Source organism: Myodes glareolus, chromosome 13 (genome assembly GCF_982192425.1).
Source record: "Myodes glareolus chromosome 13, mMyoGla1.1, whole genome shotgun sequence".
NCBI classification, from domain to species: domain Eukaryota; kingdom Metazoa; phylum Chordata; class Mammalia; order Rodentia; family Cricetidae; genus Myodes; species Myodes glareolus.
In genome coordinates, this window is record NC_142038.1 from 41,790,438 (window position 1) to 41,805,226 (window position 14,789).

A 14,789-nucleotide genomic window follows, 5' to 3' on the forward strand; every position below is an offset into this window, starting at 1 on the left:
AAGAATGACCGACCCCAGATAAGATTCCTAGAAAGAGTGGAGAGCGTGCCTGAACTGGCCTTTTCCTGTAATCAGATTGGTATCTATCCTAATTGTGATCATAGAAGCTTCATCCAGTAACTGATGGAAGCAGATGAAGAGATCCATAGCCAAGCACTGGGCTGAGCTCCTGGAGTCCAGTAGAAGAGGAGGAGGAGGGATTATAATAGCAAGGGCAGTGCGGCAAGATCATTATGGGGAAACCCACAGAGACAGCTGACCCCGAGCTAGTGGGAGCTCGTGGACTCTGTACTGACCGCTGAGGAGCATACTTGGGACTGAACTGAGCTCTCTGAATGTGGGTGACAGTTATGTGGCTTGGTCTGTTTGTGGGGTGCTTGGCAGTGGGACCTGATGCATGAGCTTTTTTTATTTTTTATTTTATTATTATTATTATTTTGGAGCCCATTCCTTATTGTAGGATGCTTTGCTCAGCCTCTATACAGTGGCGAGGGCTTGATCCTGCCTCGTCTCAGCTAGATGTGCCAGACTTTGTTGATTCCTCATGGGGGGCCTTACCCTCTCTGAGGAGTGGATGGGGGATGGGAGAGAGAACTGCGGTTGGTATGTAAAATAAATAAAAAATAAAAAAAGAATACAAAAAATAATACCTGAAATCAACAGCACAAAGATTACAAGTAACACACATTTAATATATTTTCATATCAATGACTTCAACTGTCTAATCAAAAGATACAACAAGCTTATTAAATGGATCAAAAAACAAAATCCATCTATCAGTTGTCTACAAGGTACACCTCCTAGTTTTAAAGAGAAGCACCCCCTTAGAGTACAGTGATGGACACCAGTACTCCAATCAAATGGAATCAGGAAGCAGGCGGGTGTGGCTATCCTAATATCCGAGAAAACACGTCAAACAAAAACCAATCAGAAGATATACAGAGGGATACATCATTCTAATCAAGGGAACAGTTAACCAAGAAGACATAAATGCACCAATCTCTTGTGTACCTAATTTCATTTAAAAAAATGTATCACTAAATTTAAAGACACAGATTAATATCAACCCATTAACAGTAGGCGATTTTGATACCCAGTTTATCCAATAAACAGGGAAACATCAGAACTAATTGACAGCATTATATCAACTGTACTTAACAATCAACCAGGTGAAAAGGAAGCCTATAGAATGGGAAAGACTCTTTGTTAGCAGGACTTATGACAGAGGATTAATATCCAGAATATATATAAAGAACTTAAAAAACAAATTGATAATAATAATGATAATAATACTATTTATTTAAAAATGGTCTCAGGGCCTGAACAGAGAGTTCTCAATTGAAGAGAAATTGGCTAAAATGTAAATAAAAGCTCCTTGGCAATTAGAAAAATGCAAATCAAAACAACTTGGAGGTTTCATCTTACTGAAGTTAGAATGGCACAGGTCAACAGTTGACAAGTGCTGGAGGGAGTGTGGGGAAAGGGAAGCCTCAGTCACTACTGTTGGGATTGTAAGCTGGTGCAGCCAGTCTAGAAGTCAGTGTGGAGAAGTCTCAGGAAGCGAAAAATAAATCTACCATATGACCCAGCTATACCACTCCTTAGCATATGCCCAAGGGACTCAACATCCTACTCCACAGATAAGCAGTCAGCCATGTTCATTGCTGCTCTATTCATAATAGCTAGGAAATGGAAACAATCTAAATGTCCTTCAACCAAAGAATGGACAATGAGACTATTATACATACACAACAGAATACTATTCAGCTGTAAAGAAAAATGATGAAACCATCAACCTTGTAGGTATATGACTGGAACTAGAAAGATCATACTTAGTGAGGCAACTCAGATTCAGCAAGAAAAGCATCACATAGTCTCTCTCTCTGGAAGCTCTCGTTTCGTTTTTAGATTTCTGTACATATCAGGAGCAACAGTGGAAAACAGGAAAGAAAATTGAAACCATGCGAGTTAGTTTTATGTCAGCTGGACACAAGCTAAAGTCATCTGATAGAAGGAAACCTCAATAACATGGCTCTATAAGATCTAGTCAAGTTTGTAAGGCATCAGTGATTGACAGGGGAGGATCCATTTCATGGTGGATGGTGCCACCCCTGGGCTGGCGGTCCTGGGTTCTCTAAGACAGTAGACTGAATAAGGCAGAGGAAGAATGGACAGACAGACTGTAAGAGACGGAGGATCTGGGATTGGATATAAAACTGAATTTCCCAGTATTGTCAGAAGCTCTATCCACAAAGTCTCACTAATATGGGTATCTAAACTTGAGCTGAATGAGGACACAATAGGCCAAACTGGATATGGGAAAGGCCAGGCCTTAGCCTACAGAAAGAATAATCACAGGCTGCTGAGGAAGGCTGAGAGGGGGAGAAGTCATCTTCCCCAGGAAAGAGCACACCAATTATGTATTCAGCACCAATTGGTCAGCCCTGAAAACACATATACAAGTAATGATATATGACCTGAGCAGGTTATATTCAGGAATATACACACATATACATATATGCTATATCAACAATTAATGAAAAAGGATGTCACACATTTAAAAGACAGAAGAGGGGTATTTGGGAGGTTCTAGATGGAGGAAAAGAAACAGAGAAATAATATATTATAATCTAAAAAATGTAAGAAAAAAAGAACTTGCCAGCTTCTATAAATAATTTGTACTCTGTATGAATAGTCAAACATTCAAAAAATGAAATAAATTTATGCTTTAAGAAAATATATAATCTTACTATTAAATATAGTTATAAAAGCTTTAGTAAATTCAGTTTACAGACACTTTATTGTAAGTTTACAGAATTTTTCATTTTTATTTGAATGACTAAATATGACTTAGAACTGAGTTGTGGAACCAAAGACTGAATGGGGACCGGGGTGGAGCTCCCTGAGAATGAACTATTGCAAGAAAGAGAAGAGGAGAGTGAAATACAGATACACGTGTTCACCTTGCTATAGACTGATAATTACAATCACAGCGCTGTGGCTCTGATAAGAAGATACTCTTTACATCAATCTACAGTGTGTTTGATATCCTCTTTTACCTAGTTATGTGAAGAAAGTGGGACCACCAGTAAAAAAGGGCTTTAGTCACAGAAAGACCCAGACATTGCCTGGTTAGTTCTTGGCTTTTAAGACCCACTGAAATCTGAGTTAAATTGTAATTCAGTTGTGAACCTGGATTAGCAATGATTTCATTTCATTTCCTTAACCCCATACCATGATATTGATATCTATGTTTAGTATCACATATTTTCTCATGTATTAACATTTCTGCACTCATGATACATTGTATTTCAAAATGAATGTTGATTCACCTAATTTTATGAGGTAAATTTTTAAAAGTATGAAAATTCACCTATTGAGCACCAAAGATAAATATCAAATAAGTTATCACTGCTCCTTTTCAATAAATGGTTTAACTTTTTGTTTGTTTTTTAAGACAGGGTTTCTTTGTCTAGCCCTGACTGTCCTGGAACTAGTTCTTTAGACCAGGCTGGTCTTGAACTCACAGAGACCCACTTGGTCTCTTGCCACCACCACCCAGCTGACTTTTTTAAGCATATGCCACATGTCTGCTTGGAACTGCACTAAGGTCCTCAGCAAAAGCAGTACACATTCTTAACCACCGAGCCTTGACTCCAGCCCAATTACTAGTGTAACTTTCAAGTCAGTAGTTCATAGCCTTGACCAGGACCTAAACTCACTTGGAGATTTTGTAAGAAATTCGCCATTGAGATATGGTATCTGCAATCTACGCAGTCCTGCGGTATATGATTTCCTGACAACCTGTGCTTTAGATGAGGAGGCTATGAACAACATACAGCAAACTGCAGCATCACCTCAGGTTATTTCACTTGTGAAGTTACTAGAAACATGCAAGTCTGAGGTGTGACGGATGCCACAATATTCTGTGCTCCGTGAAGACAATTAGAGAGGCTTTAGGGCTAGATCCTGATGAAAGAAAGGAACAGACTCAGGGAAGAAACATCTGCACCTTTGCAGTTAGCTTTTAAACTTTAGCCACACAGTCTAAAGAACTCTCTCAGACAATGCTGGACTGATGACTCACTAGCCACCTGCCCCTCCATCTTCCCAGGCTAGCACTTGCCAGACCAAAACAGGCACCTGTTGCTGATTTGCTCCCTCTTGCTCCTCAGTGGGGGCAGCCAGGCTTCTTTAATAAGCCAAGAACGTGAAAATCGAGGGGCTCCTAACTGCTACAGGCAGCCATGAGAGCGCTGTTGGCACAAGACAATGAATTTTTTTTTTCTCCCTGGGCAGGTGGCTACTGCTGAGATCCTTCTGGAAAGAAGTCAAAATCCTAATAGGAGTGGAAAATCACTGGCATCAAGAGCCTTGGGAAACAATTTTTCCTTGTGCTTATTCTGGGCTCTCCTCTTCCTGTTGATGGCCCATTTCTTGATGAGTGCGCTCTCACCGAAAGACTTGTGCTTTAAAATGAGCACCTTGGGAGCAAAGCAGGGAAGCAAGCGCGCCCAACAATTTGTATAATCTTCCAACTGTTACCTATACTTCTCATCCCATTATCCTAACTGTATGCGTGTGAGCTGCACCCAAAGAGGCACTTAGAAACCCATTTGTTGCAGTCAAATATGGTGGTCAGACCAGTAAAACCTGGCACCTGGGGAGGCAGGAAGAGCAGGAGTTCAAGGTCATTCTCAGCTATGTAGTGAGTTGGAGGTTGACCTGGGTATTGGAGAGAGGCCCAGTCTTAAAAAAAATCCAAAAATACAATAAATAAAATCAGAAAAGAAGAAGAAAAAAATGAAACCTTTTTATTTAATACAAAACCTTCACTTAAATACAAAGCCATTGTTCCCTGTTTTGGTGTTGCTTTAATTAGAGAAACTATAAGCTGAGACCTACCTAGGTTCTTAGAGCATCATAAGAGGACTTGATATATACGTGTGTGTGTGTGTGTGTGTGTGTAGAATTATGTTTCAGAAAAAACCTTCAATTGTTTAATTTTTGGAGTTATGCAGAGCAGAGCCGTTCATGTCAGAAAGTTTTCAGAGTTCCAGGAGAACTCCTGGCAGCAGGTTGTAGTAACTGAGGCAATGGTACATTGCTACTGTCTACTCGGTGTCTATTCGAGGGCGATTCTGTTTCATAATGTAAGAATGGAAGTGTGGTTTGTGCATTTTCTCCAGGGCTTTGTCACCAGCACCAGCCATGGAGAAACAGTTGGGACTAACATATGTTCCTCCCTGGGATGAAGATCCCTGTATGCCTTTAAGACGATGAGTCATGGTATTTTCACCAAAGTTAGGGAATAAATCCTGGCTTCTCTTCTTCCATTTTAATTTCTGTTTTTTTTTTTTAAATGAAAAACCAAAGCAAATCACGAACCTGCCTTTTGGTCACCTAAATCTAACCTGAAGACAGCGTGTTTCTGACCCCATGTAATAAAAATAAGAGTGTAAGTTTTTCCTTTCTTACAAAATTTATTATCTTTTCATCTAGCAAAGCAAATGCTAAATGAGAAAGAAAACTGGAGAAGTAAGGGTGTGGGGCAGAGTCAATTTGTGTAAGAAGAGCAAGTACAAGAGAAGCAGCAGCACTAATGACCCTGACCCTGAGCCAGAACAAACTCAACAGAAAACAAGCATAAGCTGTAACTCATTCCCAGCACCCGAAGGTACTCACTAGGGACAGAGGAAGCGATAACTTTCCCCTCTGTCCTCCATTAGACCACAGAAGTATCTGCTATTCTGATATCTAGGATGCAAGAGAAGTTGAGGATGTCTAACTGCCCAAGACCGTTCCTCAATTAATGCTGGAAAAATTCAACAGCATGACGTTGTCCTTCCAGGTCACATAGTGATGGTGGATCCTGTAAGAGCTTCCAAGCACCATCTTGAAACACTACGTTGGGATGAAGTTTTCATAACATAAAGACACAGCCATAAAATATGAAACTCCTTTGACAAAGCACGGCAGAAAGATTTAAATTATTGCTTATAAACAGGCATTTTCCAAAGATCCAACTTTAATGGGATTCATGATTTTTGTTTTTAATTCCAGAATCCCTACCACTATGGTGAATGGCCAGATAAAACCATTAATGGTAAAAGTATTTCAGGCTCAAATTATTCTCGTGTGGTTTGTATAACAGTTCATTAGAGTGCAAAGAGCATTTTAATGATAATCAAGATTTACTAAAAATACACTCCTTAAATGTCATGTTTAACCTAAAAACGAACAGAAGCACTTAACTTTTATTTTATGTACGTGAGTGTTTCGTCTGCATATATGTTGGTGTACCATGTGCATGCCTAGTGCCTGCAGAGGTCAGAAGAGGGCACCAGATCCCTGGGAACTGGAATTACAGATGGTTGTAAGTCACCTTGTGAGTGCTGGAACTGAACCCATGTCCTCTGTAAGAACGTGGAGACATCGTTCTAACCTTTAAGTTTCATTTTCATCTATCACTTCATATATCACTTTTTCAAGAAGAAGGTAAACAGACTGGATCTCCAAAAATCCAGAGGGAGCGGGGAGGAACTTGAACTACCCACAGGGCAGGAAACCCTGACTGCTCTTAGGGATGGAGAGGGAAGAGGAGAGGGAGTGGGGGGAGTGGGAAGGTGTTGGGAGGAGGGGCGAAAATGAAAACTTTTATATTTTAATAAAAAAAAAAGAAAAAAAGAAGAAGGTAAACAAACATTTGACATTATCCCCTGCTTTTGTATTTCTGAGGTTCACTGATTCAATAGTTAAGAAACATAAATACATTTTACTGCCCTTGCCTGACACAAATAATTATGCTTTCATAATAAATATCTAAAACAATCAATTTTGGCAAATAAAATTCTCTAAATCACCCACGTTTAATATTACAACCCATTAGAGTGTTAAAGACTTTCTCAGGTCATGAAAAATAATTTCCTCTATCAAAAATGTCCTTCCTCTGATTTTCTTCAGATCAAGTTGGCAATGCCACTGGAGGTCAGAGACCTGTTTCAAGTCTCCTCTTAAGGAAAGGCGTATGAATGCGTGTGTGTAGGGGGGTGTTTTAGTCTGGGGAGAAGTCCACTGGACTAGGAAATTCATCTCTGTGATTTGCTAAGCCAACTCATTCCTGTAACCTTGGGCTGGAATGAAGGAAGTACTGCCTGAAACTAGTCATTAGCACCGAGTCACTCTGCATTTGAAGCTCCTTGCTGGAAAAGGTGCAGTGTGAGCTCAGGTTCTTACAGAGTCAACGGTGGCTCCGACAACTGAAGTCTTGCAGAGTTAGAAGATTGAGATGGTTATGGGCTGGCAGGTCACAACTCCTGAGCTGGAAGAAAGTGGTTGTCGTGTTCCTTATAAAAATTATCTGTGAGGTAAGAATTCTAGGAAGAACTAGACTTCTGGTTAAGGAATTGATCAGGAATTTAGTTTTCCTACTGAAAAAGCCCAGAATTTCTCCTTTTCTGTAGGCATAAAATACTTCATGAATATAAACATATACTACTTTCAACGGGCCTTATGTGATGGGATTCAATGGGACCTGGAGTTAATTCATTGCTCTAGTTCAGAATGAATGCCTTTGAACTGAGTTCAGAGGGTGCTCACTCAACTGACACCAAGACATCCAGCAAACTTGATGTTCATGGAATTGCGATCTAGTGTTCTCGTGAAATTACTACCCAATGTTCTCATGGAAATCTTATCCAGTGTTCTCATGCAATTACTATCTAGCGTTCTTATGGGATTACTATCCAGTATTCTTATGGAAATACTATCTACTCTTCTCATGGAATTACTATCTAGTGTTCTACACAGGCTTTTTTCTGGACTGACATTTCTTCTTTCTTCCCAATTAAAGTTTAAAAATACTCCTTAGTGTGGTTGTTCCAAACTGCCATGAACTGGGAAGTTTTTATGCAGAATGGTCGGTGACAGAAGAGGCCTATGTCACTTGAGACCTCACTCTAGTTGTTCCTATCAAATCTAGAGTTCCATAGATCTTTATTCAAGAACTTCTTACAATTCACACATTTGAATGGACAGATATTACTCTATATTAAAGACAATTACAGCTCAAGATTCATTTATCCATTGTCTAAAGGACTAAGTGATCAGGAAGAATCATACTAAAGAGGAATGGAAGCAAAAGTTATACATGAATGATCTTTCTAGTAAGTGAGAAGGTCCCCTTGTCAACAAGGTTCCTCTTGAAACAGTCATATGTTCACGAATAAAGGAACACGCATAGCTCTCACGGTGTGTTACATTCACCTGTGTAGATTGAAAGTGGGGGAAAGGATAGTGCTAAGGAAAATGACCAATTCTGCTGTGAAACTGGAGATAAAAATGAGCTGGTGTCAACACAAAAGGCACTAAAACTTGACAATGTATTTGCCCATCACCTTCAGGAAAAAGTAGGGAACTAGTCAGAATCCATCTATAAGGACATCCCAAACAGGAAATCCTTCATTCCTCTGAGTTTCCTTAAACAGAGCAAGAGTAAGAAATTCTTCTTCTAAAGGGGAGAATCTGTAATTACAATCTTAATGATTTTATGTTAAAGAAAAAGTAGTGTGACTTCTGTTAGACTACTCTATGATTTTATGTTTTAAAGATAATATCCATGGGGGGCTGAGAGGAGGGAGAGGGAGAGGAAGGGAGTGAAGGGTGGAGGGGGAGAAAGAGAGAGAGAAAATTAATGGATTATAATGGATATCAGACTGAAGGCCTCCAGCATATTAGGCAAGTATGCTTTGACTGAGATAGATTTCCCAATCCCAATGTTTAATGTCTTCCTGAAATCTAGCAGAATCCAAGTTCTCTGTATTTTAAGAATTCCATAAACACTTGTATCTAATATTATAAACACAGCTGGATATTATAGGTAAAGCTCTATAAACAATTCAATAAACAATTCACAACAAACAATTCAAATAAGTATACACTATTTTTTGATAATACTACTTGGTTTTCTATTATAAATGTTATAGAAAATAATCTCTTCTCATGATTTAATAATATATTTCTGCCAGAGTAGTATAGGTATAAACTTAGTCTAATGTCCTTGTCTCTAAAAATATATGACCCATGGCACAAATTCAGCTTTTTAAAAACTTCTAAATTATACCCTAATTTTGAGATTTTACTAATGTATGCCCTGAGGATGATGGCATTCTATAATTGATCAGTGTCGATTAGCCTTGGAAGGAAAACAAGCAGGGCTTTGGGACGTCTTTGTAGGTGTTAGTGTGTAGACTAACTCTACTTCCAAATGAAAAAAAACTACATGAAGGTGTAAATTCTATCAAAATGTCATGAACACAAGGATAGGGAAACCAAGTGACAGAGGAGAACAAAAGGCACAGTACTCCAGAAGTAATATTCAAGAAGATGCACAGATGACCCTGTACTCTCTTCAGAGTATTGTAGATTGTATTTCTTATTCACTATTTATTAAAGGCTAAAGCTGAGAAGGGGAGACAGGCAGACAGGAGACACCCATGGGAAATCCATCGATGCATAGGCAAATAAACACTGAAATATAAAGTCATTTCAGGCTAAGTCTCTGAGTATTTATAGTACTTCCCCTAATGAAAAGAAAGCAAAGGCAACAAAATCTGTCAAACATGCTTCATCTTCAAGAAACTAGCCTTATGAATCTATAATCTCATTCAGATGCTCTCCACATTACATCTCGTTTGCTTCCAAATATTGCTCTATATCTCTAAGGCGTTTGTACAGGGTATAACCGACTCCTTAGACACTTACTCCCAAAGACTGTCCAGTAGCCTGACAACACTATGGAAATTTGCCTGGCACCAAGAGAGAGCCACTGCACTCTTCCAAATTGCAAAGCACTTTTAAGAAGGCTACTCAAAGATTTGAGAATTTCTCTATGTAGGTAGGTTAACACTCTTTAATTGGGTCAATTAAACAATTTGTTCTTATAGGGGAGAGACAATGGAGCCTGAGTCTAGGAATAGACTGTTGTTGTGCTGTGAGCTGGCAGAGGAAGAATGAAGCCATGTATATTTCATTAAACAGAACCGTCTTTCGTTTGTATAGATTAAAAGATGCTTAGAACTTCTTTTCCAAAACCAAGATCAATAGTGAAACCTAACAAGGAAGCAGAGGAAGGAGGTAAACAGGAGATTCTGGGCCACCAGACAAGACTTTGAAGGGGCAATTCTGGAGGCATTAGGGTCAGAGCAATACTAAAAGAAGGTAGACATATCTCAAGGTGCCTGTGCCCAGGAAAGGTTAAAGTCAAATTGGTGTCTGCTCCAAAGTTATATGAGCCCCCAAAGTCATGCCTCATTTAATAATAAAATGGGTCTTGCCACAAAAGAAACACCAAGTAAGATGTTTTTGAGAAGCATGGAGGAAAGATTGTAGTTATCAGTTCTGTCTATATAAATAGCATCATTCATGTCCCTTGAGGGCTTGTTATGGGGCCTTTCAAAAATATACCTCTATATATTTTATTTACCAAAGTCTTATGCTATACAATAAAATGTTATTATTTGAGGGAAAATGGGAGATATTCTAGAATCAAACATTTAATGAGCTATACCAAGTATAATGAGAAAAATTTGAAGTTCACTACATTCATAAAACTTTTCATTTCACAAGGAAATGATGCTAAATTATGTTCCTAAATTACAATTTTCATAATTTGGGCTTAATGGCCATCCTGATAGTGTTATTGTCTTTAAAATTGGCATAGGCAAGTTTCCTATCTCTGTTCAGTTCTACCAAGGGTGCTCAGGCTCTCAGTCCTTTCAGCTAATTAAAATCCCCGGAACAATCTTCCTCAGCAGATGTTTCAGGTGACTCCATTCTGAGTGGACGGTACTCAAGGGACATTAACGCAGCCACCTGGTATTGTCTCATGCTACGAAGTGCGCAGACAGTATAGGGATGGCGAGGGGTGTCACCCACTTTAGGTTTCACATCTGAGTTCTTGTGCCGCATGACCTCTCTGCTACCTTACTGATTTCAAATGGTCACTACACTATCTGCCACAAAGGATGTTCCACCGCTAAGGCAAACGGCGTAGAAATGCAGTTCCTAACTTAAGGTCTTACACAATATACTGGGTGTAGGACTTTTTTTTATGCAATATTATTTTTGTACAATAAACCCGAGGGCAGAGCACATTACGGTCACTCTTACTTCACCTTAATCTTCAATCAAATCTGGAAGGAACTCAAGGCTGGGCAGCCAGTTCTCTTAAGATCTGCCAACCTCTCCTGCCCCCATGAGTACTTTTATTTAAAGCTTACTTAGCCTTTCTGCTGGTCTCCGCCAGTCCTTTGGCTGGAAAAGCCCTCTAGCCTTCGTTACCTTTCTCAAGGATGAAAGAGCCTTCTCAGTTCTCATATGACCAAACGAGTGGTGCAGGGCAGTTCAGGCTACACCACAGTAAGGGAGGGGTAAATAACATGCCTGGGTTTGTAGGACCTCCTAGAAAAAGACCCAAATCTTAACCATTACATCAAATCTTCCTGCAGTGTCCTGAAATCCCTGGCTTCCTGTCCCCAATTCATGAACGTCCATGTCCCCCTTGTCTACTCACCTTGCTTAAATAAACTAAATTTTCTTAGCTTGTGGCTTTCAAACAGAATGTGCCCCATTCCTGGCCATTTACTCAGAAGTCTCACTTCATTTTAAGTCAATTCTCCATAGGTTATTTCTCTGATGAGGCCCTATTTCTATTCCGCAGTTTCCCAAACCACTTGACATTTACTTCTTTCTATATGAACTTGAGTGTAATCATTTGTCAATCATTTTCAAAATGTGGTGTTTCTACGGGAGACCTCCAGGAAGAAGGACAGGGAGAGCGTGTGCCTGGTGTGGCTGTGTTCTCTGCACATTTCCCAGACCCGTGCTTCTCTCCCAACCAACATTCAAAAACAGAATAAATAATATTATATATTGCAATAGAGGTCTTTAGGGCCCCAAGTTATTTCAAAACTGTTTTTTACGAGCAGACAAGTAACTCACAATCATTTATACGTATGGATCGGGTGGTTTGGGTTTCTTCTAAAGAATAAATAAGAGAGATGGAAAGGGAGGGACACTTACCATGATTCCAGTAAGCAAGCAGACTCCTTTCCCACAGTATGTGTTAGGTACCATGTCACCATAACCAATGGAGAGAAAAGTTATTGATATCAACCACATTGCTCCAAGGAAGTTGCTAGTAACATCCTGTTGATCATGGTACCTGAAAGATAGCAAACAAAGCCAAAGTTTTACAATAACTCTACTATAGTGGCTAAGGACAATTCAATTAATTTGATGACTTCACTATATTTTCAATAAACTCTTCTGTTTAGATGTCCCGAAGGATTACAAATATAAATAAAGTCAAGAAGTTGCCTCAACTTAAGCAAAAAACCCCAAAAGGAATAATTTCCAGTATGAAACCTCCATTCTCACTGCTTTAAGAGGCTATACATCCACCTTTGTAGATAGTCTCAGGCCTTTGTGATTCCCAGCTGATGTGCCCAACCTTTGTGACAATATGCCCTGTCCTAATTTCATACTACATGGGTAGTAGAAGAGTCATGCTGTGTCATGCCTGGGACTGTGTTTACTACTGTTGTTGTCCTCCTTGCCCCTTCAATACAGTTAGGTTGAAGCATGTACACACTGCTCAACACACGTACATATGATAATTAGGCCATGTTGATCATCAGCCTTGGAAGACAATGCTGTGATTCACATATCTGTAGCCAAAGCTGAGTGGCCTCTTTGGTCTCTATAGCACTCATTCATGAACTCTGGTCACCAGCAGGGTTAGGGTTCCTTGCTTTGTACCCACCTCCCACTAACGGCCACCTGTCCTTCTTTCTCTTGGACACTAGTTGCAAATCCTTCACTCTCCTCATTTCTTGCTGTGTTTGCTTCTAAATAAAGAGAAGCCGAAGTCCTGCTTCCTGCTACTTGTATTAAGCTAAGATGTTATGGGCTGGTGTCATCAGAAACCCAGCATATGGAGGAGTGAGGGCAACTACTGTATTGACTTACAGAAAGATAAGATAGACACCTTGACTGTATCATGTCCAAGGAGTGACCACTTTGTCTAACTATAGATGCTAATCCCCAGGACATCCCAGGAGGCTATCCTTATTAAAGAGAGTCCAGGAGGCATTTCTAGAATCCCATGGAGATGAATGGGTTCACTTCCACTGATTACCTTTGTAGCATAGTGTATACAAGAGGTATCAGAATGTGGCTAGTGCTGGGCTTACCAGTAACATGAGCTAGGCAGTTTCCACAGGCTTCTCTGTTTCAAAACATAATTAAATCAGCTTTGGTTTATACCCACATCAGGGTATGTTAGTGCACATTCCCTGCCATGATTCCTTGGGGTCACATATTACTCTACCACTGATGTGGACTTCACGGGAGGGATGAGGGGAAAAAGCTCATTTCCCATTCAAATTTTATTTGTGAAATGAAACGTCTCCTTTGACAAAGCTTGATTTACTTAAGAGTACATGCCTCTAATCTCCTGAGGAAGGCCATGTATAAATACATTACATTTATTTTGTTCTGAGTAGAGTCTCAGCGGCCTCCCCATTTAATATGTAATATTTCACAACCTAGACAACCATGCGCTGAAATCATTACACTTGCAACTCTCCTTATATTGACGGTTGTGTCCTAGACAGCTTCATTTTCTAGTCTCAGACACATGCTGAGTGAGATCTTCATTTTGAATGGCTTGCATGTAGTTTTTTCCTTTGGAAGAACAGCTAACTGCAAATAAGAGCTTCAGAATTGCTACTACCCTGGGGTCTCTGGGAATGCCTTTCGTACTGCCTATGGGGAAAACTCAACCTTGTTCTCCTTTTAGTGTCTTTTATTTGGTTTTCAAGGTGTGGAGTGGAACATGACCACCAAGGGGGACCTGAAGCATTCATTGGAAATGTCCATCTTACTCTTCTTCGGTTTGTTATTTTTGATTATAAAATATGTTGAACGTACAACAAATCTCCCCTTTCTTCATCCCTGGACCAGACGCTCTGATTGATACCACTGTATTGTGGATAACACTATGTTATGCTCCTTATACTGTGTTAGAGACCATAAACCTATAGCAAAAAGCCTAATTGGAAACGAGTATGCTTCTAGACGTTGGGGATGTTTAGCTTGGGATTCCATAAACTATCCCTTTTGATTATGAAATAAAGCTGTCTGAAAACAGCTCAGAATGGGAAAAAAATCTCATATTAATGTTTATGTGACATTTAGACAGGCTCAGTTGTGAATAGTCAAAGTGAGGTAATTAAGGACCAAATTAGACACGATTAGAATAATCACCTGAATTCTTTCCTAGCAACTCAAACCCAAATATTATATCAGACTCATCAACACGGTGATACTACCGCTCAGAACGTCCCTAGGTTTTGGATCGATGCCAGAGTCAAACCGCCGTGAACGATTAATGCATATGATTTAAGACTAAAGAGGTATGTACACTCTTCTTATAGTAGTTTGTTTCACAGACCGGTCAGATAATGCCAGTCTTTTTCATAAGAAAAACTGTCTGAAGCAAGAGGAAACTGCTCAAATGGTAGATGCAACCTCTGATCAATGGGAGTGCTAATTTAATAAAAGATGCAGTAAATCATAGTAATGTTGGCGGAAGAAATGCCTCATGATGTCGAGCTTTGACAATAAGGATGTCAGGGGTTCCAGCAAAAGACACTAACACTGCTTTCTACGCTCCCAGCACTCTCGGCTTTGTAGACTTACATAGCTTTCCTGTCTTAAAAGAGCTT

At 39.6% G+C, this 14,789-nt stretch overlaps 1 protein-coding gene across 3 annotated transcripts in view; it reads right to left on the reverse strand.

Annotated features, from left to right (window-relative positions):
• The window catches only part of Kcnn2 (potassium calcium-activated channel subfamily N member 2), a 374,515-nt gene that overhangs the window by 18,847 nt on the left and 340,879 nt on the right, over positions 1 to 14,789 (reverse strand). For all 3 annotated transcript variants that reach the window (XM_085699907.2, XM_048419262.3, XM_048419263.3), the window contains one exon: positions 12,082 to 12,223. In XM_085699907.2, the coding sequence (XP_085556033.2) occupies positions 12,082 to 12,223 (142 nt within the window). The remainder of the gene's footprint in view (positions 1 to 12,081; positions 12,224 to 14,789) is intronic.